At 43.3% G+C, this 22281-nt stretch overlaps 2 protein-coding genes across 14 annotated transcripts in view; both read left to right on the forward strand.

The window, feature by feature from the left end:
• The first annotated feature begins 2706 nt into the window (after positions 1-2706).
• On the forward strand, positions 2707-8395 carry HIGD1A (HIG1 hypoxia inducible domain family member 1A). The gene is made up of 4 exons (XM_002195239.6): positions 2707-2815; positions 4565-4672; positions 6429-6563; positions 7701-8395. Exons 2-4 carry the CDS (start codon positions 4570-4572, stop codon positions 7748-7750), a joined length of 288 nt encoding a protein of 95 aa, XP_002195275.1. The 5' UTR covers positions 2707-2815; positions 4565-4569; the 3' UTR covers positions 7751-8395.
• Positions 8396-11378: 2983 nt separating this feature from the next.
• Positions 11379-22281, forward strand: part of CCDC13 (coiled-coil domain containing 13) — a 34050-nt gene continuing 23147 nt past the window's right edge. For 10 of the 13 annotated variants that reach the window (XM_030264162.4, XM_030264157.4, XM_030264160.4 and 7 more), the window contains exons 1-4: positions 11379-11661; positions 14200-14420; positions 18171-18319; positions 20229-20371. In XM_030264162.4, the coding sequence (XP_030120022.4) occupies positions 14206-14420; positions 18171-18319; positions 20229-20371 (507 nt within the window). In that variant the 5' untranslated portion in view covers positions 11379-11661; positions 14200-14205. Of the gene's footprint in view, positions 11662-14199; positions 14421-15113; positions 16698-18170; positions 18320-20228; positions 20372-22281 lie in introns of those variants that run through there. The other 3 variants (XM_030264153.4, XM_030264154.4, XM_030264158.4) reach the window with 3 other exon arrangements.

Raw genomic sequence — 22281 nt, forward strand, 5'->3', positions numbered from 1 at the left:
GAGGTTTATTGCAGGAGTTTTTGGGCATCAGCGTGGGTTAGTGGTCACACTCCTGCTCGTTTCCTCATCTCACCAGCAAACAGGGCTATGGAACACCCTGGCTGTGCCAAGGCTTCCCCTGTGCCAATCCCAGAGCATTTTACACATCCCAAACCACCCTGGTAAAAACAGGAGAGCAGAGCAGCAGTGACGGCCACAGCTCCACATCCACAGAGATTCACAGAGAGAAATTTGTTCTTATTACCCATTTCCATGTTTGCCACCATCAGCTGCTGCTGCACTTTAAATAGACCATGTAATAAATGTATATTTTTATTATTATTATGTGTGTGCAGCACACACATTAGCAGAGAGCAAGAAGCCACTCGTAGAGCTGAGACACCGGACACTCACACAAGGAAGCTGCAGGTGACAGAGGTTTCATTAGGCCAGCAATTAAAATTAAATAAGTTTTTGTTTTTAATTTAGTTTCTGCCCTGAAGCAGAGAATTAAACGTACCTTTGAGAGTCACTGGAGAAAGTGGCCTTTGCTATAATTTATTACAAGATTTTAACTCAATTTCAGGGCTGGTAATTGCATCTATTTTTTGTTTCCTTTCAGACTGCAGGGCTCTGATGGCTTTGGCAATTAAAGTAACATGATTAGGGGTAATGGGCAGCACATTTAGACAGATGCAGCGCTTGTCTGAGCCACTTTATTTTCTGCTGCCCAAAATGCCAAATGTCGGTGGCAGAGTGACCCTGCAGCTGCAGGAGACGAGGAGGTACAAACATCACACAGGAGCACTGGGCTTAGGGAAAAAAGGATTTATCTTTGCTGGTTTTCCATGACAAGCTGTTCTCAGATTTAGGAGAAGATTTTTTGGGGATCTTTGGGATCCCAGTGGATTCTTCTTCCTCTTCCAGAATGCGGTCTAAGTCAGGAGCAATTTCAGGCTGTCTTTGGGCATCAAAATCCTTGCACAGAGTGGGGGTAAAACCAGGTCTGCCTGAAAGCTGAAATGTGGGAAAACATAGTCAATGACATAATTCAGCACCAAGAAAATCAAAATGAAGCAAAGCCAGAGAAGCTGTGGCTGCCACATTCTGGAAGTGTTCCAAGTTGGATGGGGCTGGGAGCAACCTGATCTGGTGGAAGGTGTCCCTGCCCATGGCAGGGGGTGGAACAGGATGAACTTTAAGGTCCCTTCCAACCCAAACCATTCCATGATTCTGACATCAGGTGGAAGCTCTTCAACAAAGGACTAAGTAGGAGCCCAAATTTCACAGAATCTCCGAAGGGTTTGGGCTGGAAGGGACTTTAGAGACCATCTCACCTAACAGGGAAGATGTGTGTTGATGTCTTTACAAACAATTCCATGGGTGAGGGGATGGTTGTGAAGGGCTTTGAGATGGGGCTTAATGTTTCTACCAACTTCAAGCAGCAGGTTGTTACAGAACCCGGACAGTTTGACTCCTGAAACAGCCGAAGGGGGCCGCACAAGGCTGAGTTTCTGAACTTTGGGGTAAATAACGTGTTCAAGGGGGGATACGTGGCAGGGGGTTTGGGAAGGCTGCACCTGCCTGGTACCTCGGCCAGCGGGGGAAGGAAGAGGGCAACGAGCACAGGAGTTTGGGATAAAAGGAAGCTGCGCCCTCCGAAACCTCGAGAGAGAAAACCCACAGGGATGTGCCCCAGCGGCCTCGCTGCCTTCACCCGAATAAAGCTGCAGCACTCCTCTGTCTCCTTTATGGACACTGGCTTTTCCCAGAGGGATTTGCTGTACAATCTCATCCCTTGCCATGGACTGGGACACCCTCCATGGGCAAGGACGCCTTCCATGGGCAGGGACACCTTCCATGGCCAGGGACACCTTCCATGAGCAGGGACGCCTTCCATGGGCAGGGACATCTTCCATGGGCATGACACCTTCCATGGGCATGACATCTTCCATGGGCAGGTACACCTTCCATGGGCATGACGCCTTCCATGGCCAGGGACACCTTCCATGAGCAGGGACGCCTTCCATGGGCAGTGTTACCTTCCATGGGCAGGGACATCTTCCATGGGCACGACACCTTCCATGGGCATGACATCTTCCATGGGCAGGTACACCTTCCATGGGCATGACGCCTTCCATGGGCAGGGACACCTTCCATGGGCAGAGACATCTTCCATGGGCAGGGACACCTTCCATGGGCATGACACCTTCCATGGCCAGGGACACCTTCGATGGGCAGGGACACCTTCCATGGGCAGTGTCACCTTCCATGGGCATGACACCTTCCATGGGCAGGGACACCTTCCATGGGCAGTGTCACCTTCCATGGCCATGACACCTTCCATGGGCAGGGACACCTTCCATGGGCAGTTGTCACCTTCCACCGTCCCAGGCTGCTCCAAGCCCCATCCAACCTGGCCTTGGACACTTCCAGGGATCCACGGGCAGCCACAGCTGCTCTGGGCACCCTGTGCCAGGGCCTCCCCAACTCCCAGGGAACAATTCCTTACCCAATATCTAATCTAAATCTCTTCCTTTTCCCACTGTTTTGGGACTAACGCAGACCCTGAGGCGGCACCGTCCCTGAGGGGCGCGGGCCCCGCAGCGCCCCCTGCCGGCCGTGCCACCCCGCCGCAATGCGGAGCGCCGCGCGTGACGTCACCGCGCAAGGAAGCGGCGGTCGCTGCCACGCTCCGGATTGGCTATCAGCGAGCGCGCGGGCGCGGGGCACGCTGGGAGTTGTGGTCCCGGAGGAGGGGCGGGGCGGAGGCCGGCTATAAAAGGCGGGGGCGGGGCCGGGCGCGGCAGACGCCGGTCGGTGCGGGACCCGCGCGGTGAGCCGGGCTCGGGGCGGGCGGGAGGCGCTGCCGGGGACACGAGCGGGGACACGAGCGGGGACACGGCCTCTGGGCTGCAGCAGCAAGGCTTTCCATGTGGGGGGAAGTGATTGGGGCAGGAGCAGAGCTGAGGCGCCGTGCGGCAGAAGGCCGGAGCGCGGTGAAGGTGCTTGGCCGAGTCTCCGTGAGGGGTGCGGGGCCTGGGGCTGCAGTGGGGAAGGGTCCCCACGCGGAGCTGGGCAGACAGAAGGGGTACCCAAGGCCTCCCCCTTGCCGGGAGGATGCTGAGACCTGTCGCCTTCCCACCCGTGGTCAGTGTCCCCCGCGGGTGGCACCGGTCACAGCGGTGCCCTCAGCGCCCTGAGGTGTCGGCAAGGTCAGGGCAGCCGGGCCCTGTGTTTCACCCCGTTTCTTCTGCCCTGTGCCCGCCTTGGTCTGAGCTGAAGGTTACAGGAACTTTCTCGCGGTGGATGAATTGTTTCACTTTTAATATAATTTTCTTGTGTAAGGCTCATCTCTGGCTGTCTCCTCCTCTGCTGAGTGATGGAGAGCTCTGTTTCCTTTTCTGAATGAGTCAGGCTAAAATTATAGCTTACATTTAGCCAGTAAGAATGGTTGTAGCAGCCGTAGAGAGACCAAATCCTTTGGCCTTGCAGAGGAAATGGTTTGAGAACCAGTCAGTCTGCTCACATGGGTGTGCACAAAATGCTGTGTAACCACGGAGCATGGCCACCTTTGAAATGTGTCTTCGGCCTAAGGTTACTGGCACCTGCTTAATGAAATTCCTCTTGGTTTATTCTGAGAGCTCGGAGCCTTTCTATGTGCCCCTGAGCTGTGTTTTGCCGTTGTTGGCAAAGCTGAGCAATAGCAGTTGAGATTTTTCTAGCAGGGTTCTCTGTGGTGTCACTGGCAGAAATTGTCATTAGCTGAATGGAGTACTGAGGAGGGAACGGGTCTTGGTGTAATCCATGCAATTCCCAAGACAAAAAGCTGGGAAGTTCTGGAGGATGGTCTCACTTTGGTGATGATAGTTCTGCGAGTGGAGCCCTTCTCAAGCTGTTGCTGCTTTTTATTTTCCTTGGGGGAAGGTGAGAAATCACCTGTGGATGGCTTCTCCTCCTGATGCGACCCCACAGGAGTCTGCACCCATTGAGGACTTGCTCAGCAGCTCCTTGGCAGTGGCTGTTCCCCTTCCCTGTGTTCTCCATTGGGAATTTGGAGCTCTGTTGATGTGGGATAGGCTGTAGTGACTGAGGAGCTGCCAGGCAGGGCTGACCTTGTGCAGCAGCTCTGCTTCCCAGCCCAGCTGCTGTGGCTGCTGCTCTTGGCAGGGAATGAGGGGGGAGAAGTGAACTTTGCTGAGGTCAGAACGGCCATAAAGGACCAGCCTGCGAAAGCCAAGCAGTGTGGTGAGGCATGGAATTCCTAAAAGGAAGGGCAGGCAGTGACCAAAGCTTTCTGTGGCTGCCTGTGAGCATGGGGGGGGATCACTGGGATCTCTAATGGTGCGAAAACGGATGGCAAAATATTTGTTGCTCTCCTACTTTTTTTGGTTTTGTTTTGTTCTTACCTCTCCTAGTAAGCACAGTCCTGCTTCCCAAGCTTCACTTGAATTTAGCCATCTGTTAATGGTGCCTGTTCTTATATCTCACTACCTGGCTATTTGTGACAAGGGATTTTCTTTTCCTAAAGATTGCCTTTATTTGGGGTTTCCAAAACCTGAAGGGATGTTCTTTGTCTTCACAGCCACAATGTCACCCAGCCAGGAATCTGTTCTCCCTGACTATGAGACAGAGACCAGCCAGACCTCAAAGCTGATCAAAAAATTTAAGGAGACGCCGTTTGTGCCCATTGGTGAGTTCAAAAATGGAGAAATGTGTTTGCACAATCGATGTGGGAAACACCATCACTGTTCACCTTTTTTCTGTAAACAGGAAATTACTTAAAAATTACCTCCCCATAATAGTTGTCCTAAAAGACAGAGGGAAATTAATGAGGTCTGTTACCTTAAATAAAAAACTCAGAACCTACAAGTATAGAACAAACCCCAAATCAACAAACTCTGAAAGGCTTTTTAAGTGAGGCTAGAAAACATGTGAAAGTGATGCTGTCAAGTGGTTAGGGAGTGTGTTGTGCAGCTGTTCTGGAGCACAGTTCCTGGGAATTATGTGACCACTACAGAGTGACTTAAAAGCTATCAAAATACAAACTAGAAGGATTTAAATTGCAGATTTAAACGTTTCACCCTTCTGCTGCTATTGCTTAGTTTAAAATGCATTTTTTTAGTAATTTTTATGTTACCCCAGCTTGAGGAAGTTGTTAAAGTTCTCAGCCTCTCTGTTGAGACTCCCAATAAGCTTCTGAGGAGATCAGAGATCAGCTTTTGTGTGACACAAGACAGGTTTTGATTTCCAGCCACCTTAACTGGAGAGCAGCGGGGTCACTCGGGGTGAACTGTTCCCAGCGTTTGCCAGCAGATTTCCGTCACTGCTTCCGTGGTCACTGCACTTTGTCTCCACCTTGCTGGGCTGAACCATGAACTCCAGGAGCTCCAGTTCCCTGAAGCAGATTGGCAGAACTCACTTTTGACCTGTGTCAGAGCTGGGCCCTAATTAATTGGTATTTAATGAGAGCGAATTAAGTGTTTGCAGCTTTCTGGTGGCACTGGTAATGCTCCGACTCAGGGAAGACAGACTGCCCACGCTCTGCTCAGTAAAACATACACAGCACTTAAAGCTTGGCATGCACCTATGAACTGTGCAAATAATCCTAAAAATTGAATGAAATAGATGGAATTGGAAAAGTCTGTGCATTTCTGCTGTGTATTCTGTGAAAGCTTCCGTGTTGGAGCTGGCAAAGCTGGGGCTATTTGCTCTTCTGAAGGAATATCAGTGATTTCTGGCCCTGGGAAAGAGACCTGGTGGAGCCACCCTCCTCACAGCTTGGGGACAATAACATGTGACTTGTCCTGTCCTGGTGGCACCTGGCCAAATGTGACAACACCCAAAATAGCGACTGAGGCAGGCCAGTGGGTACATCAGGGAGCATCCACACACTGGGAGTCTGAGCATCAGCTGGCTGGGGGTCCTAGCTGTGAATGTCCATGCAGGAAAGGAGGGATGAGGAGCCCTGGTTCTGTCTGAAAAATATCCAGGGAATTCTGACACCTCAAGCTGCTCCTTTGGCATTTTAATGCTGGTGGAAATCTCCTGCTCTTCCTTACACTGAAACCAGGGCTAGGATTTACCACTACACAAAACCAGAGTGATTAGATCAAAACAGGCTTATTTTAGGATGAGAAAGAATGGCCTCAAGTTGTGCCAGGGGAGGTGTAGAGTAGAATGGATATTAGGAAAAATTTCTTCAAGGAAGGGGCTGCCCAGGCCAGTGGTGGAATCACCATGCAAGTAGGGATTGAAAACCTGTACAGATGTGACACTTGGGGACAGGGTTTAGCGGTGGCCTTGGCAGCTGTGGGGGAATGGTTGGACTCAGTGATCTAAAGGGTCTTTTCCAACCTGAACAGCTCAGTGGTTCACAGGCTGTTTTGTTTAGGTGGGTCCCCGTGCTCTGGATCTCCACTCAGAGGGATGCTCTCCTTGCCTTGCAGGGATGGCTGGCTTCACCGCCGTGGTTGCCTACGGGCTGTACAAGCTGAAGCACAGAGGTAACATGAAATTGTCCCTTCACCTGATCCACATGCGCGTGGCAGCCCAGGGCTTCGCCGTGGGAGCCCTGACGTGTGGTACGTATGGAACAGGAGCTGTCCCTGGCAGTGGCAAACCATGGAGAGCCTCCTGTGTCTCTCCAGTGGATAACAGAGCTGGCATGGCTGCCTGGAAGCATCCAGAACATTTATTCCAGGACGTTTGTGTTCCTTACTGGTGCTCAGTCAGCCTTTCTGGAGTAATCTGATTCTATGTACTTAAGTATTTAATTTCAGAGCAGCAGTTTTGATTATGTCTAGATGTGGAACGTGAGCTTCTGCATCTCTGCCTCTTTTAGGCCAAAAAAAAGAAAACATTCATCTGACATTAATATTTTCCCTTGTAAATATGTTGCTGTTTCTGAATTTAATGTATTGGAAGATCTACAGCGTGCGTAGATTAATGCTTTCTGTTTTCTTGAGCCTGGTCTTATAGGCTCTCAGAGATAAGCATTATACCCTTGATAGCTCAGGTACCTCAGGTAGGTGGCATAAAAGCAGGATGGCTCTTGTGACAGTGTTGGGAACAAAAGTTTTAATAAAAGGCAAAAATAAAAAAGCTCTTTACAGAGAAAAGCAGAGTCAAGACAAGAGGTTTTTGCTCCTGCTAAACCACTTCACAAAAGCGATTTACTACTTTTGTTATCTTCTTTTCTAGGGAATTGCTTAGGCGGGACTTTTTGGCTCTTGTCCAATTTAAGTTTGAGGTGAAGTCCCCAAGGTCCTATGAGGTGTCTTTTAACCAAATTGAGGAGAGAAACTTCTGGGCTTTTTTCCTTTTTAAGGGGACAAAGGGAAATTTATTTACTCCAGTCCTACAGTAGACCATGGTATTACATATTTTTTAAATATATATTTATAGGTATATGTATTTTTTCAGGACTGGACTTGTGTGTCTGAATGTACAAGGACATTGTGCCCCTGATCTGTACATCCCAGATCTCATTTATGTGTAAATGTACATACCATTAAACACTGTTCAACCCTACTGCACTCCCAGCAGGAACAACAGAAAAGCTTGACTTTGGCCACAGAATGAACTAGAATTAGCTCAGAATCTCCAGTTTCATAAATAGTATATTTTCATACCTGGTTTCTCAGTATACAAAGAATTGAAACCCATTATTTCTAATTTAATACAGTTCTTTAATTGTGCTTTTTATTTCTGTCTTGCAGGGGTGCTGTATTCCATGTTCCAGGAGTATGTGTTGAAGCCCAAGGAATAGTGGGAAGCTGTCTGAAATCCCTGTCCTGGTGGTGGCCTGTGTACTGCAGCTCCAAACCTCCTATTGAGCGGTTCTTGAGGAAAACAAATAATTCATGGCATTAGAGAATTGTTCTATTTTGTGTATGGTACTCTGTGCTGAACCTCAGAATGTGACCTGGGGGAGCGGGTATTGGGGTCTGGGTCTCTCTGATCGACACCACCACATCCCAGTTTTTAGGGGATATCGTGGAGTGCAATCCCTCAATCTTCCCCTTCAGCTCAGTCCTAAATTTGGTGACTTCTTTTGCTGTTGTTGCCCAAAACCACGATGTGTGAACTGGCTTCTGTCAGGGAATGTCAGGAACACCTTGCTGTCATTTTCTATCCTCTGCCTCTAAATTTCTAATTTAGAAGCTTCCGGTAGCACTAAATGACTTCTAAAATATTGAGAGCTATATAAACATCTATATTTTTTATTTAAAGCATGTGATAAGTATGTTGCAGCTATTTAAATGTTATATTTATTCATTGTTAACGAAGACACAGGCTCCCTATTTTTGCTATATCAGAACCTTGGATTATGATATTTTGTAACTTTATTTAGGGTGTTCTTCTGAGTAACATCTAAATGTAACATTTAAAATACAGATTGTGAAAACTACAACTTGGTGGTTTAATGCTTTTAAACTGTACGATCTAGCTGATTTCTGCAGTACTGTTTCCCACAGAAAATTTTAGAACATTTAAATCTGAAAAGCGCCCCTCACCACCTTCAAGGTATTAAAATCCTTGTGTGTGAGTTTACACTCAATCTCCTTGTACTTCCAACAGCAGTCATGAAAATAAAAGCCAATTTCTAAAAAACAAGTATTTTCCTGTCAGCTGACATTCCATGGTGACAGTCTCAGATGTTACACATACAAGGTACAAACTGCACCTACCTCTTTGTGAACTGTTGTACAGAGCAGGGGGAGATTAAACACAAATAAAAGTGAGCAGTGGAGGTAATAATTGTTCACCTATGGATTTGTTGGTGGCAGGGAAAGGGAATTCCCAGCTGGTGCTCTCCTGGAATCCCAGCTGGTATCACCCTTGGCTGCTCCCACGCAGATGGGGAGTGTGAAAAACACCAATCACTTGTTTTTAGATTTTTTAAAAGTTTAATAATAATAAAATGGTTATAAAAATAATAATACAATTAGAGTAAGAAAAATTTAGAGTTAGGACAATTACAAGACAATAAAAAGCAAATAATTAGATGTCCTGATGTTTTTGGACACCAAGCTGCCAAAAATGTTTTGTGAACAAAGGAATAACCCTTTAAAACAATAGCCTGTTGCATATTCATATATACTTCATGGTTATGCATAAATTCTATTTAAAACAAGAAAGTCTGACTGGTATATGTTAAATCTTTCTGTTAATCTCCACGGTGTCTTCGAGTCTGAGCAAGGTCTGAAATTAAATTCTTCTGATAAAAAAACCATAAATTCCTCTTCTCTGGAAGATTTAGGTGTTCTCTGACTTATGTCAAAGGGAGTATCTCATTCCTTTAAAAAAAATCCACATTCATAGTTTCTATTTTAACATTGTGTTGTAACCTAGAAATATATTTAACACTGAAAAATGCCAATCACTTGGTTTTTAAAATTTTAAAAGTTTAATAATAATAAAATGGTTATAAAAATAGTAATATAATTAGAGGTATAAAGTTTAGAGTTAGGACAATTACAAGACAATAAAAAGCAAAGGATTATGGATGTCTGGATGTTCTCGGACACTAAGTCACGAAAAGCATCCCTTGTGAACAAAGGATCACCCTTAAAATAATACACTTGTTGCATATTTATATATCTTTCATGGTTATGCATATATTCTATTTAAAACAAGAAACTCTCTTGTATGTTAACTGTTTCTTTTAATTCTTATGACGTCTTCGAGTCTGAGCAAGGCCTGAAGAAATTAGTTTCTTCTGATAAGAAAACCATAAATTCCTTTTCTCTGGAAGATTCAGGTGTTCCTCAAAGCGAGTATCTCATTCCTAAAAAAAAATTCCCCCCCACATACATAGTCTCTATTTTAACATTATGTTGTAACCTAAAAGTATATTTAACACCCTATTTAAGAGAATGAATACAGCACAACTTTCTAACATTACACATATAATATTCATGGTAACATTTGCGAAAAGCCAATAATAAAATATGCATTTTTCACATAACCTAAAACTGTATTTAACATGCTATTTAAGAGAATTAATACATTTCTAACATTACACATATAATATTCATTGTAATATTTGCGAAAAGCCAATAATGAAATATGCATTTTTCACATAACCTAAAACTGTGTTTAACACGCTACTTAAGAGAATGAATACAGCACAACTTTCTAACATTACACACATATAATATTCATGGTAGTATTTGCGAAAAGCCAATCATAAAATATGCATTTTTCACATAACCTAAAACCGTATTTAACACGCTACTTAAGAGAATGAATACAGCACAACTTTCTAACATTACACACATATAATATTCATGGTAGTATTTGCGAAAAGCCAATCATAAAATATGCATTTTTCACATAACCTAAAACCGTATTTAACACGCTACTTAAGAGAATTAATACAGCATAACTTTCTAACATTACACATATAATATTCATTGTAATATTTGCGAAATTAGCTTCTTCTGATAAGAAAACCATAAATTCCTTTTCTCTGGAAGATTTAGGTGTTCCTCAAAGCGAGTATCTCATTCCTAAAAAAAAACTCACCCCACATACATAGTCTCTATTTTGACATTATGTTAGAACCTAAAACTGTATTTAACACGCTACTTAAGAGAATGAATATAGCATAGCTTTCTAACATTACATATATAATATCCAGGGTAATATTTGCAAAAAGCCAATCATAAAATACGCATTTTTCACATAAACCATCCAGGCAGGAGGCAGCAGGTGACACAGGAACTCACACAGGTGGCTTTAGGTGGGGATTTAAAACTATTTAACACCCTACTTAAGAGAATTAATACATCATAAGGTTCTAACATTACACATATAATATTCATGGTAATATTTGCGAAAAGCCAATTATAAAATATGCATTTTTCACATAACCTAAAACTGTATTTAACACGCTACTTAAGAGAATTAATACAGCATAACTTTCTAACATTACACATATAATATTCATGGTAATATTTGTGAAGTTAGCTTATTTTGAGAAGAAAACCATAAATTCCTTTTCTCTGGAAGATTCAGGTGTTCCTCAAAGCGAGTATCTCATTCCCAAGAAAAAAAAAAACTCCCCCCACATGCACAGTCTCTATTTTAACATTATGTTGGAACCTAAAACTATATTTAACACGCTACTTAAGAGAATTAATACAGCACAACTTTCTAACATTACGCATATAATATTCATGGTAATATTTGCGAAAAGCCAATAATAAAATATGCATTTTTCACATAACCTAAAACTGTATTTAACACGCTACTTAAGAGAACGAATGCAGCATAACTTTCTAACATGACACACATAACATTCACTGTAACATTAGCGAAAAGCCCGTGAAGGAGGCGGTGCGAGGGGCCGGGATTGGCGGGAATGGCGGCGAGGAGCGCCGTGAGGGGGATCCATCATGGCGGCGGGGAGCGCCGTGAGGGGGGAGCCATCATGGCGGCCGCGCTGAGGGGAAGGGCAGCGCGCGCCGCCGTTGCCATGGGCACCGCATCGGGCCCGCAGCGGGAACCGGGGCCGCAGCTCCGCTCCCGCCGAACGGGGGAACGGGGACAGCCCCGGGCAGCCTCCCGGTGCCATCGGCAACGCGGCTCGGGTAGGCCAGAGGTGCGGGCAGCACTTCCCGCGGTGGGCGAACAGGACCTAGCGGGTCCTGGCAGGTCACAGTGGCGAGCCGGGTGGGTGACAGTTACAGCTACGGGTTTGTAATTAAAATATATAGACGTAAACACGAGAATTTCCGCCTTAAAATGGGTGAGAACTTCTTTCCGCTGAGGGTCTAACCAAAAAGAGCGTGGAGTCTCCTCCTGTGGGGACTTTCCAAAGTCCCTGTGTCACCTGCTGCCTCCTGCCTGGAGCCAGGGATGGTTGATGTGAAAAATGCATATTTTATGATTGGCTTTTCGCAAATATTACCGTGAATATTATATGTGTGTAATGTTAGAAAGTTATGCTGTATTCATTCTCTTAAGTAGGATGTTAAATATAGTTTTAGGTTCCCACCTAAAGCCACCTGTGTGAGTTCCTGTGTCACCTGCTGCCTCCTGCCTGGATGGTTGATGGGAAAAATGCATATTTTATGATTGACTTTTCGCAAATATTACCGTGAATATTATATGTGTAATGTTAGAAAGTTATGCTGTATTAATTCTCTTAAATAGGGTGTTAAATATAGTTTTAGGTTCCAACATAATGTTAAAATAGAGACTATGTATGTGGGGGGGAGTTTCTTTTTTAGGAATGAGATAGTTGCTTTGAGGAACACCTGAATCTTCCAGAGGAAAGAAATTTATGGTTTTCTTATCAGAAGAAGCTAATTTCTTCAGGCCTTGCTCAGACTCGAAGACACTGTGGGGATTAACAGAAAAAGCTTACATATACCAGTCAGAGTTTCTTTTTTTAAATAGAATGTATGCATAACCATGAAGGATATATGAATATGTAAGAGGCTGTTGCTTTTAAGGTTATTCCTTTGTTCACAAGGGATGCTTTTCATGACTTAGTGTCCGAGAGCATCCAGACATCCTTAATTCTTGCTTTTTATTGTCTTGTAATTGTCCTAACTCTAAATTTTATTATTCTAATTGTATTACTGTTTTTATAACCATTTCATTATTATTAAACTTTGAAAAAATTTAAAAACCAAGTGATTGGCGTTTAGATGAGATATTTGGGAATATTTCATCACTCGAAGCGTTGAACAATTCAGTGTGGAACGCTTCATCCCTGGAAGTGTTCACATCCCACATGGATGTGGCACTTGGGGACAAGGTTTGGTGGCAGTGCTGGGTTAATGGCTGGACCCAAGGATATGAGAAGGCTTTTCCATTTTAGCATTGTGTGATTGGAGCTGAACTTTGAGTACCATGCACATTTTTGGCCTATAGATTAGTAAATAAGTCCAGAAGTTATGACATAATAAATTAATCAGCAGTGCAGTCGAAGTAAAGAAAATTCTGAGAAAAATCATGAAGCCTAAAATAGTTACTCTGCTAATAATTCTAGGATATTTTCAGAACAGAGACAACTACTGTTTGAAGATGTTCTTGCTTATCTTTGCTATCTTTAAGGTCAGTAGCTAAATCTATGAAGAGGTCCAATCTAATTATAAATTTAATTATCAACCCAAAGTTTACTGAAAGCAGAAAAGCTCTCTAACTTTTATATCCAGTTTGCTTAAGTAAATGGAATGAACTCCTTATCTTTGCAGGCTTTTTCCAAAGCTCAGAATCAGCTTGAATCAATTGAAATTAATTTTCCAACCTCACTGACTCAGTAATTCTTTGATCCCTCATGCCCTGAGCCCTGTGGGCTGTGCAGAGGCACCAGACTCTGCTCCTTGCACCTTGTCCAGGTGACTCTCTGCCTATAAAATACATAAAGGAACATTCTGCCTTTTGGTGCACTAATCAGGATAATTGGATTTCCCTCAGTGTGGGAAAGGCCCTGTGTTAATTACTCAGTGCAGGGCGTGCCTTTAGAGGTATTTATATATTGGTTTTCCTGGACCAAAGGTGCAATAGGGTTTTTTTGCCCACAATAAATGTCAAAGAGAAGGAGAAAGGGGCTGCAATTTATCAGAAAACTGCCTTTAGTCATCCTAAGAAAATGTTTGGGTAGCAATATCAACATTTTAAAATATCTATTCATAAGATATTTTTATTATTAAATATACTTAATAATTAATATATTATTATTTAATTATTTAATGTCATCACTCAGTGATTAGAAATTTGCAGGAAAGGTGTAAGCCACACTTTTGTCTTCCCTAAAGGGAGAATAAGGAAAAAAATATTTTTCTTTCTCTCTCATTAACCCAAAAATTGGGGGGATTTGCATCTTTCCTGGACATGGGCAGGGAGGCTGGATGGTCCCAAACACTCTGTGCTCCATTTATCCAGTGTGACGTGGCTGCCACATTGCCTTGGATTTGGCCCCAACCTGCTCCTCTGTTAAAATGTTTATTTAAACAGGTCTGTTTAGGAACATTTGGAGTGAAAAAGACCCAACAACTTTTTTTTTTTTAAAAGGGCTGTTTAAAAGCCATTTTTGGAAAAAGGCACTTGAAGCCAGGCTGGAGAGGAGGAGGTGGTGGGAGCCTGGGCAGAGGTCAGCGAGGAAAAGCTGCAGAGCAGCTGCCAGAAGGGGATGTTTCTCAGAGCAGTGCTGATCTCTGCTCCCTCTCACTTTTTACTTTCCTCTTGTTATGCTTTCAGTAAACAATGGAGCCAGATGGAAAAGTGAATGAAGATTTCAAAAGCCAGTTCAAGGCTTATCAGGAGCAACAGCAAAGGCGGCTGCAGAACTTGAAGGAGATGAAGAAGGAGAAGCAGGACAGGCAGAAGGACACTGGTAGCACAAAGGAGACTATAAGAGCCCTGAGTGATCTAAACCTGTTTAAAAAAGGACCTCCTGTAAATGAAGATGCCAGCAAAAGGTAAAGGTCTGGCAGCACCATTCCTTCAGGAAGTCACTGGAGTATATTTTGCTTATGATCCCATGAAACTCAATATTATTAAGCTGATAGAACTCTTTGTGTCTTCACACACTGGGCTTGCATTATCCTGAGGAGATTCTCCCTGTCCATAATTATCCTCAGGGCATTGTGCTGTGCTCTTTAATATCAGTATTTTACAAATGAAGGGGCAGCCAGGTACTACCTGACAAAATCCAGCCTTTTGGGGTCACTGGCACCCTCTGAACTGCTGGTTAGTTCCTGCCAAGGTTTAAGCAAATAGATTCCCTACATGAATAATTTCCAAAGGTGGACAGAGGCAAAGCAGCTAATGGGAGCAAGCCACAGGCTGGCAGTGCAGAAGAGTGTTCCCTGGGATTTCTTTGCAGTATATCCTGATTTGGTGGATCATAAGATTATCAGGATATTGGGCATTTTGTATGGATCTCCCTTAATCTTGTGTTTTATTTTGAGCTGAGTACTGGAGCAGGGATTTAGAGCCCCAGCTCAGATAATTTCTCTTCCTTCTAGAATATAATCAGCCTTTCCCTCTGACCCAATTAATACTTCTCCTGATTAGAACAGGTCTGGGGCTGGACACACCCCAAAGGTGTCTGCACTGCTGGCTGTGGGACTCCATTTTCTTCATGGTGGAAAAAGCCCATTCTTTATTTGCATAAATCCTTTTTATTCAGTTTTACAGATCTTGTGTGGGAGTCCAATTGGTCAGTAGCTTTCTTGCCAATTCCTTATTGGTTATTAACAAGTTGTTATTCTATATTGATTGGTCACTCAAACCCCTAGGGTGTATGTCCATGACAAGTTGTTTGTGAGAGATAATGTTCATTTTTCTATCTAATGGTGTAAAAAACAGTTTATACAGGTGCCAGTTGTTTTTCACCAAGGAATAGATTGTTATGTTAATGAACTGCTCACACCAGCATTGCTTTCACATGGGAACTTGCAAAATATTAGCTTTGACAAGGGCAGCCACTGATTTTAACAGAGCAGGCTTGGTTTTATGAAGCCTTTCTTTATGATTTTTCTACCTTAGTGCAACATTGGCTGTGCAGGGCTTTGCTGTGTGGCAGTGGTGAAGCCAGGTGAAGAAATTCCTTCATGCACTGGTGCCTCATCAGAGCTGTCTGATTTGCCAAGTTAGGCCCCAAGTCTGACCTCTACCAGCTGTCTTCTTCCTTTCAGCAGTCTTCTGATAATCTGTAGAAGATTGTGATGGAAATCTGATTTTTAAAAAATTTCTGTGAGGCTGATTCTCATAATTCAGATGTTTGGCAGAGGAAAGGGATTTAGGTGCTCCCATGGCACAGCATGGGCAGTGTGCAGAGTACAGGAAAGCCCAGTAGTTCTCTGCTATTTAGAGCTGAGGCCTGAGTAATCCCAGATTTTTTATTCACCTTTGTTGCTGTGTCACTGACTGTCAGAAGTCCCTATTTGACATGGCAGGTGTGGCAGATCTATCTGGATTGTCCTTTGCTTGTGTACATTCAGCGGAGGAGTGGTTGTGAGTGATCAAAGCCAGCAGGGTTTCTTTTTGGAAGGGATTCACCAGGGTGTTCTCTGCAATATTCCCATGACAACACATCAGAGGGCTGTTCAGGATCACAGGACTGCACATGGCCTGCAGTGGCAGCGATTTCAGCTTGTCACTGTTGTTTATAGCAGCAATCAGAAAACATTCTCCTCTCAGAACTCCCCCTTCCTCTGAGCCTTGGGAATTCTTTTTTCCTTCCTCCCATCCTACTCCCCAGTCTTTTTTAGACAAGTGTTTAGCTGATATTTCTGCCTTTCTGTTTTGTTCTCTCTGTAACTTTATCCTCCCTTCTCTGTTTGGTGTACTTGATGTATCTAAGTGACTCTCCTCATCACGTGGAGAATCTCTAACAAGAGTTGGGAAAGACACAATTTGACAAAAGTTAAATTCCTTACTTTTTTTGTACTTTTTTTGGCCTGAACAGAGCATGCAATCTGGGAAACCACCTGAATTCCAGGCAGAGCCCTGCTCATAAGCTCCACCTGGCTTTGATTCCTTGAAGGAGAGTGAAAAGGGGCACCTTTTGCAGCCTGTTTCTTTTGGCTCATTTTCTGTAGCCTCTGTAACAGGGAGAGTCACTCTGGGATGGGGTGGGAAGTTCCTCAGAGACAACTCCAGCTCTGTGCAGTTGGGATTTCTGGCCATCATCCTCTAAGTGCTTTTCCTCAAGACTTGGACTCCAGCTCTCAGAAGACTTCACTGCTCAGGTGTGTTAAGAGCTTAGAACCTTTTTTCCATGTTAATCCCCCAGCTGTTCAAAATCTTTTGGTCCAGGTGTCTCTAATTGGATCTGGGTTTCATTGCTCACTCTTCTGAGTGGTTCATGTGGGAATAACTCAGTTCTGCTTCTCCTCTGCTCACATTGCTCCTTGCTTTCTTCTCCTTTGTGAACAGCTGCCTTTGATCTCCCTTTGATTTGCAGCTTTGAAACACAAGTGCATTTCTTAATTATGCGTTGTGAATCCTCTCCTAAACTGGCTGTGCTGTTTGTGGCAGTGCATTAAGGGCATTTATTGTGCCATGGGCAGATAGAGGCTGGATTTAAAAGCTCCCAGGTGCAATGGGTGCTAAAAGCTGCCAAAACTGTGGAATAAAAAAATTGAGATGATTATTGAGACATCTGACTTGCCTGTGTCTACAGGTACCTACTGTAACAACTGGGCTTTATCCAAACCACATCACCAAAGTGTAAACTTTTAGGGTTAAATGAGAATCTAGGAGTCAATTCATCCAGCTGATTTAGGTGTCTGGGTTGCTGAAATGCTGTAGATTATCAGGAACTTCCACATGGGAATCACGGGACACTGGAGACCTGCATCTTCCACCAGCAGCAGCTGGGGTCAGGTGGGCAGCCCAAATGTCACCTGTGAGTGGGTAATTATATTAAATCCCAGGTTTTCTCTAGGATCCTGTGCCTGAGAGCTCAGATAATTCTGAACTCCTGCAATTGAATTAAGCCCCTGAGGCTGCAGCTCCTCGATTTTGTATTTGAAGGACCCACCATATCAGGGCAGTAAAGAGATTAAAGTTATTAATTCTCTGGATGTCTTAGAGACATGAAACCTTTAAATGTTGCTAAATGTCCTGAAGAATAGGAGAAGCAAGGCTGTTTTTTTTCTATTCAGAGGGCTCTTTTGGTATTCTCTGTTTCTAAATGAATTCCAAAAGGCACCATTAACAATACAGACTGGTGCTCACCGGGTTCCAAGAGAATCAGCTGAGGACATGGGAAATTGGTCTTTTATGAATTGCTCTAAAACATTGATTTTTAAAAGACCCCAGGGGCAGCTTTGTAGTCAATGCTCTGTTGGCTTCTCTTGGCTTTGTCAAGTATAGAAAAGAAAGCCTGAATGTCCCACATGCTGAATGCTGCCTGATTTCCTCTGAAGAACCAGGTAAGTAAAACTGAGATGACACTATTTGGTAATCTCAATACACCTACTCTGTGGTGTTTTTCCCCAGACAGCTCAAGAAAGTGCAGATTTTTTTTTTTAAGAAGATGTTATCTGAATAGATCAGATAATCAGCTTTTGTTTTTATCTGAGGTTTAGAACATTCTGCCTAATTCATTAAACTCACTCCTGATAAGCTCAGCCATCTATCAGGCACTTGTTTCATTTTTTTTTTTCTAGGAGCCTCTATTTGTGCATTATTTGCCATTCTGGTTTATTTTTTCCCAGTTTGCTTGAGGCTGAGAATGAGCAGCTGCAGGATCAGCTCCGAGAGGTCCGGGATGAGAACTGCAGGCTCTACAGACTGGTGTCAGAGAAAGATTTTGAAATAAAGGAGCTCCAGAAAAGAGTACGGGAGGAGAGGTTGGCTCTGTCAGGTAAACACAGCAACTTTGTCTTCTCCTCATGTTGGTTTGCTTGATGCTGATGACCAAAAAATGTCCCTGAAAAGAGAAGTGCTCTTTTAGGGTACACAGTAATTTCTGTTCCTCATAGAACTGTAAACTTGCTATTATTGGCACAAAAAAATTAGTGATGTTCCATAGAAATGTTATTTGGGAAACTTCCTGTTAGTGTCAAGAGCTATGCTGCAGCTTTCTCTGCTCTGTAGGGTTAAATTTCTTATTCAGGTGACTTTTTTTCTCTGTCTGAACAGGGAAATGCTGGATGAGTGCAAAATTCAGCTTGATGAATGCAAACTTCAGCTGCTAAAGTGATTTTGGTGTCTTTTGACAGCTGAACTGTGCAGGCTGCACCTCCTCCACTGGGTGCCACTGTTGGTCAGGACAGCAGTGATGACCAGGCTTGAAGAGAAGGGGGAAACCAGCAACGAAGAGAACTAAATAACATTAAATTACACCTTAATCCTTGAAAAGCAGCTGTAGTTTGTGTTTAGGAGAGGTGATAATCTCTTCCTAGTCAGGACCAGGAGCCAGATGTGCTGTTGCAGCTTCTCTGGCTGATTCCAATCCCTTGCCTCTGTTTTCCCTGTGGCAATCCCCACACTGCTTGGGAATGAAAAGCCTTGGGTGAGTGTGTGCAATGCATTTGAAGACCATCAATTTAACATGGAAGCAGCAACTTGTCTTTGGTTAATTTAGTATTTACTGTGATTCTCAGCTGCCGTTATTTATCCTGAAAACTGAGGTGAAAGTAGCTCCTAGGTGGGAGGGGTCACATAAATCACACAAAGGAATGAGAACAGTGCTTTTAAAAATAATGAATTGATTTTAAGTGCTTTTAAAAAAGCATTTTAAATGCTTTTAAAATAAATTCCTTTAAAACAATAAATTATGTTCTTTACATGTTTTTTTAAATAGTGGCACAGGAACAAATTCTGTTCTCAGCTGTGTTCTGTGTAGCCCCATTAATGTCTCTGGGGGTACATGAGCCTCACTATTCACTTGTATAAGTGAATATAATGTATATCAGAGAAAAGTGATTACTGCAGAGCTCTGAAGGAGGATGAAAGAGTTAAGAGGAATGACAGCAGCCAAGTTCAGTCTTCACACGTCCCACCAAGGGTTTGTTGTTGCATGCTCATGTTCCTTGCTGAGCTGGAGCTTTCTGTGGACATTGTTTGCCATGACATTGATTTTGCACATGTACAAGAGCTTCCCTTCACCTGTGTGCTTTTCACCAGAGCCAGGTGACACAGCAGCCAGGTCTGGGGTTTGATTTGTTTGTGGCACTAATCAAACCCTCCCTGATGAGGGAGACAGAGACGTGGCTAATTAAAAGAGCAATTAAAAGAGTCATCCAGTAAAGCTCCCTGTGTGATCCCAAGGGAGTTATAAATAGGCACAATGAAATTTCCTGGACCTTGTCCAGGACCCAACTGTAATATTGTGCCTGACCTTTGAGGACTGATGTCTAGAAATGTTCACACCTCTGTCCCAGCAGCTCCTCCAGTAGTAAACAACCAGGCAAAGCAGAGTGTTGCCTTTTCCTGTGATAATACCAAAAAAATCCTGTTCCCAGCAGTGAACAGGAAACACCACTGCCCTCTCTAGGTAATAATGTTGCTACGACCACTGCTGTGGCCCTGTGACATGTGGCTGTTGCCACAGTGTGAAATGTGGCCCTGGTGTGCTGCAGAATCAAAGGACCAACCCATCCAGCTGGCACCTCTGACATTCTTCCCTCACTTGTTCATTTAAGTGCCTGGCACAGCTCAGAGAGGAAGGGACAGGACAATGGAAGTGCATTGTGACAGAGAACAAAAGCCTGGTTTGTTCTGAATCCTGCCTGCAAGCTGTGCCCTCTGCTCTGATGTGTTCTTTGCAGGGGTGTCTGGTTTAGCTGGAGACGTGGCTGCCACTAAAATCGTTGAGTTGGCCAAAAAGAACCGCGAGGTCACTGCTGAGTTTGAGAGCGAGAGAGCCAAAGTGAAGCAGCTGAATCACAAAGTCAAGGAGCTGGAGAGAGAAGTGAGGCATTTTTTCTTGTTCTTTTTGCACAATGAAACATGGCAGCCCAGCCTCTGGGATAGAAAACGTGTTTGGTTCATGTTCCCATGTCGAATTTGCTCTTAAATCTGTGTTTGCTTTGGGTTGTGCTCATTTCTGTCCATGATGTGTTCCCTCAGCTGTTTCACCTCTGCAGACAGGAGGAGCTAGGAAAGGATATCCCCAAGTTACAATGAGCCAAGGATTTATCAAATAGCAGTTAGGAATGTTCACTTATAGAAGCACAGAGACTTTTCTACCAGTTTGGCAATGCTATTTCTCTTATTATTTATTTTTTGTGAGGAGAAGTAAGTTTCACACCTTTATGTCTTACATTCCCACCTCGTTAAGACCAGTCAGTAATTAGTTCTTTATTCTTCTAAGCTTTTGTTATCCCTATAATGAAAGCTGTTTTCTGGAATAAGTACTTACAGAACTGAGACAACACCAAACTATATAATATAAGACAGCAAATCTTCACTTGGGCAGATTAAATTTTCTGGTTTACTGTGACTTTTTGCCAGCCTTTCACAGAAGTAATTTTACTCAGGTGGCTGCTGAATTGAAAATGAGATGTCCTGATGTCAATATTTGCTTTGTCCTTTGGCTACTGCTCCTCTTCCTTACACAGTATTGGTGATTTTTTAATATAGCTTTAAATTTTTTTTCTGAACTTTGCTTTCTTAGAAGACATCAGTTAAATGAATCAATAATGCTGACAGATGTATTTTGACTCAGTCTTTCACTATCACTTATTATCATGAGTCATACGTCTACCTGAATTTCCCCCCAGCTACCTGAAAGATCAAGAAGTCATAGATTAAATTAAATTTTTGAGAACTTCTGCATAAATCCACAGTGTTCTGGTCACAGGGGTCTTGTCAAATAGTTGGCAGGTTGGCAAACAAGTCACAGGTGTAGTTTGGGACCTACAAAATCACACAAATAGTGAAGCAGTTCATGAATAATTTAAGGAAAAATCAACTTGGTTCCTCTCCCCTACTGCAGAAGTGTAATGACCATTATTTAAACAAAAATTAAATCTTCTTGGATTCTGGCACAAAAAGAAAGGAGCACAAACATTTCGGGAAGAAGATGATGTAAATTATGTGTAAAATGAAAGCAGTGTTTGACACTGGGAGGTATCTACCAAAAATGTAGCGTGATAGATAGAAAACACTGTTATTTTACATAATTTTAGCTCTTTCCTTGCATAAAAACTGAAAAATCTGTGAATGATAAGTATTTTACCATTATTATGTTCCCCTAAACAGAATGGAAGGTGTGGCCACTGAACAATCACTTGGCAAAGCGTGGACCACGTAAGCAAAGGGATGTTTGCAGAAAATTTCCTGAGAACTGGAGCCAGCAGCTGCTAGCTCCAGCTGAAATTCCTCATTATCAGTTCATTTACTACAAAACTTTATGAACTGGATAGAAAGACTGATCCTAACCCATGAAAAAGAGTGAAAGTCAGAAGTCTTAAAGTTTTAAAGTCTTAAAGTCAGAAGTCTTTAGCTCAGCTAGAGCTGCCTCTGAGTTTTTCCCCAGATGCCCCATTTAATGAAGGAGTTCTTCCTTAGAGCCTTCTTTAATTCAGGCAAATAATCAAGATTTTCCACCCACCTCAAATAATGAAGTCCCAAACTTTTAGAGCAACACTTCCTGGCCTTTCCAGCCCAAAATTTCTGCACTCTCATTCATTTAGAAATCTCTGCAACACCAACATAGGGCATGATTCAGAGCAGGAGGGGTTGTATGTCCATTTTCCTTTGCTGTGGCAAGCAAGCAGAGACAGAGTCTTTATTCCTAAATAATAAATTAAGTTATTTAAAGCAGTTAAAAAAATGCTGCTTTAGAGCTCCCAACTAAAGAAAAAGAGCCTTAACACC

The sequence above is a fragment of the Taeniopygia guttata genome, chromosome 2, assembly GCF_048771995.1.
Source record: "Taeniopygia guttata chromosome 2, bTaeGut7.mat, whole genome shotgun sequence".
Taxonomy (NCBI): Eukaryota; Metazoa; Chordata; class Aves; order Passeriformes; family Estrildidae; genus Taeniopygia; species Taeniopygia guttata.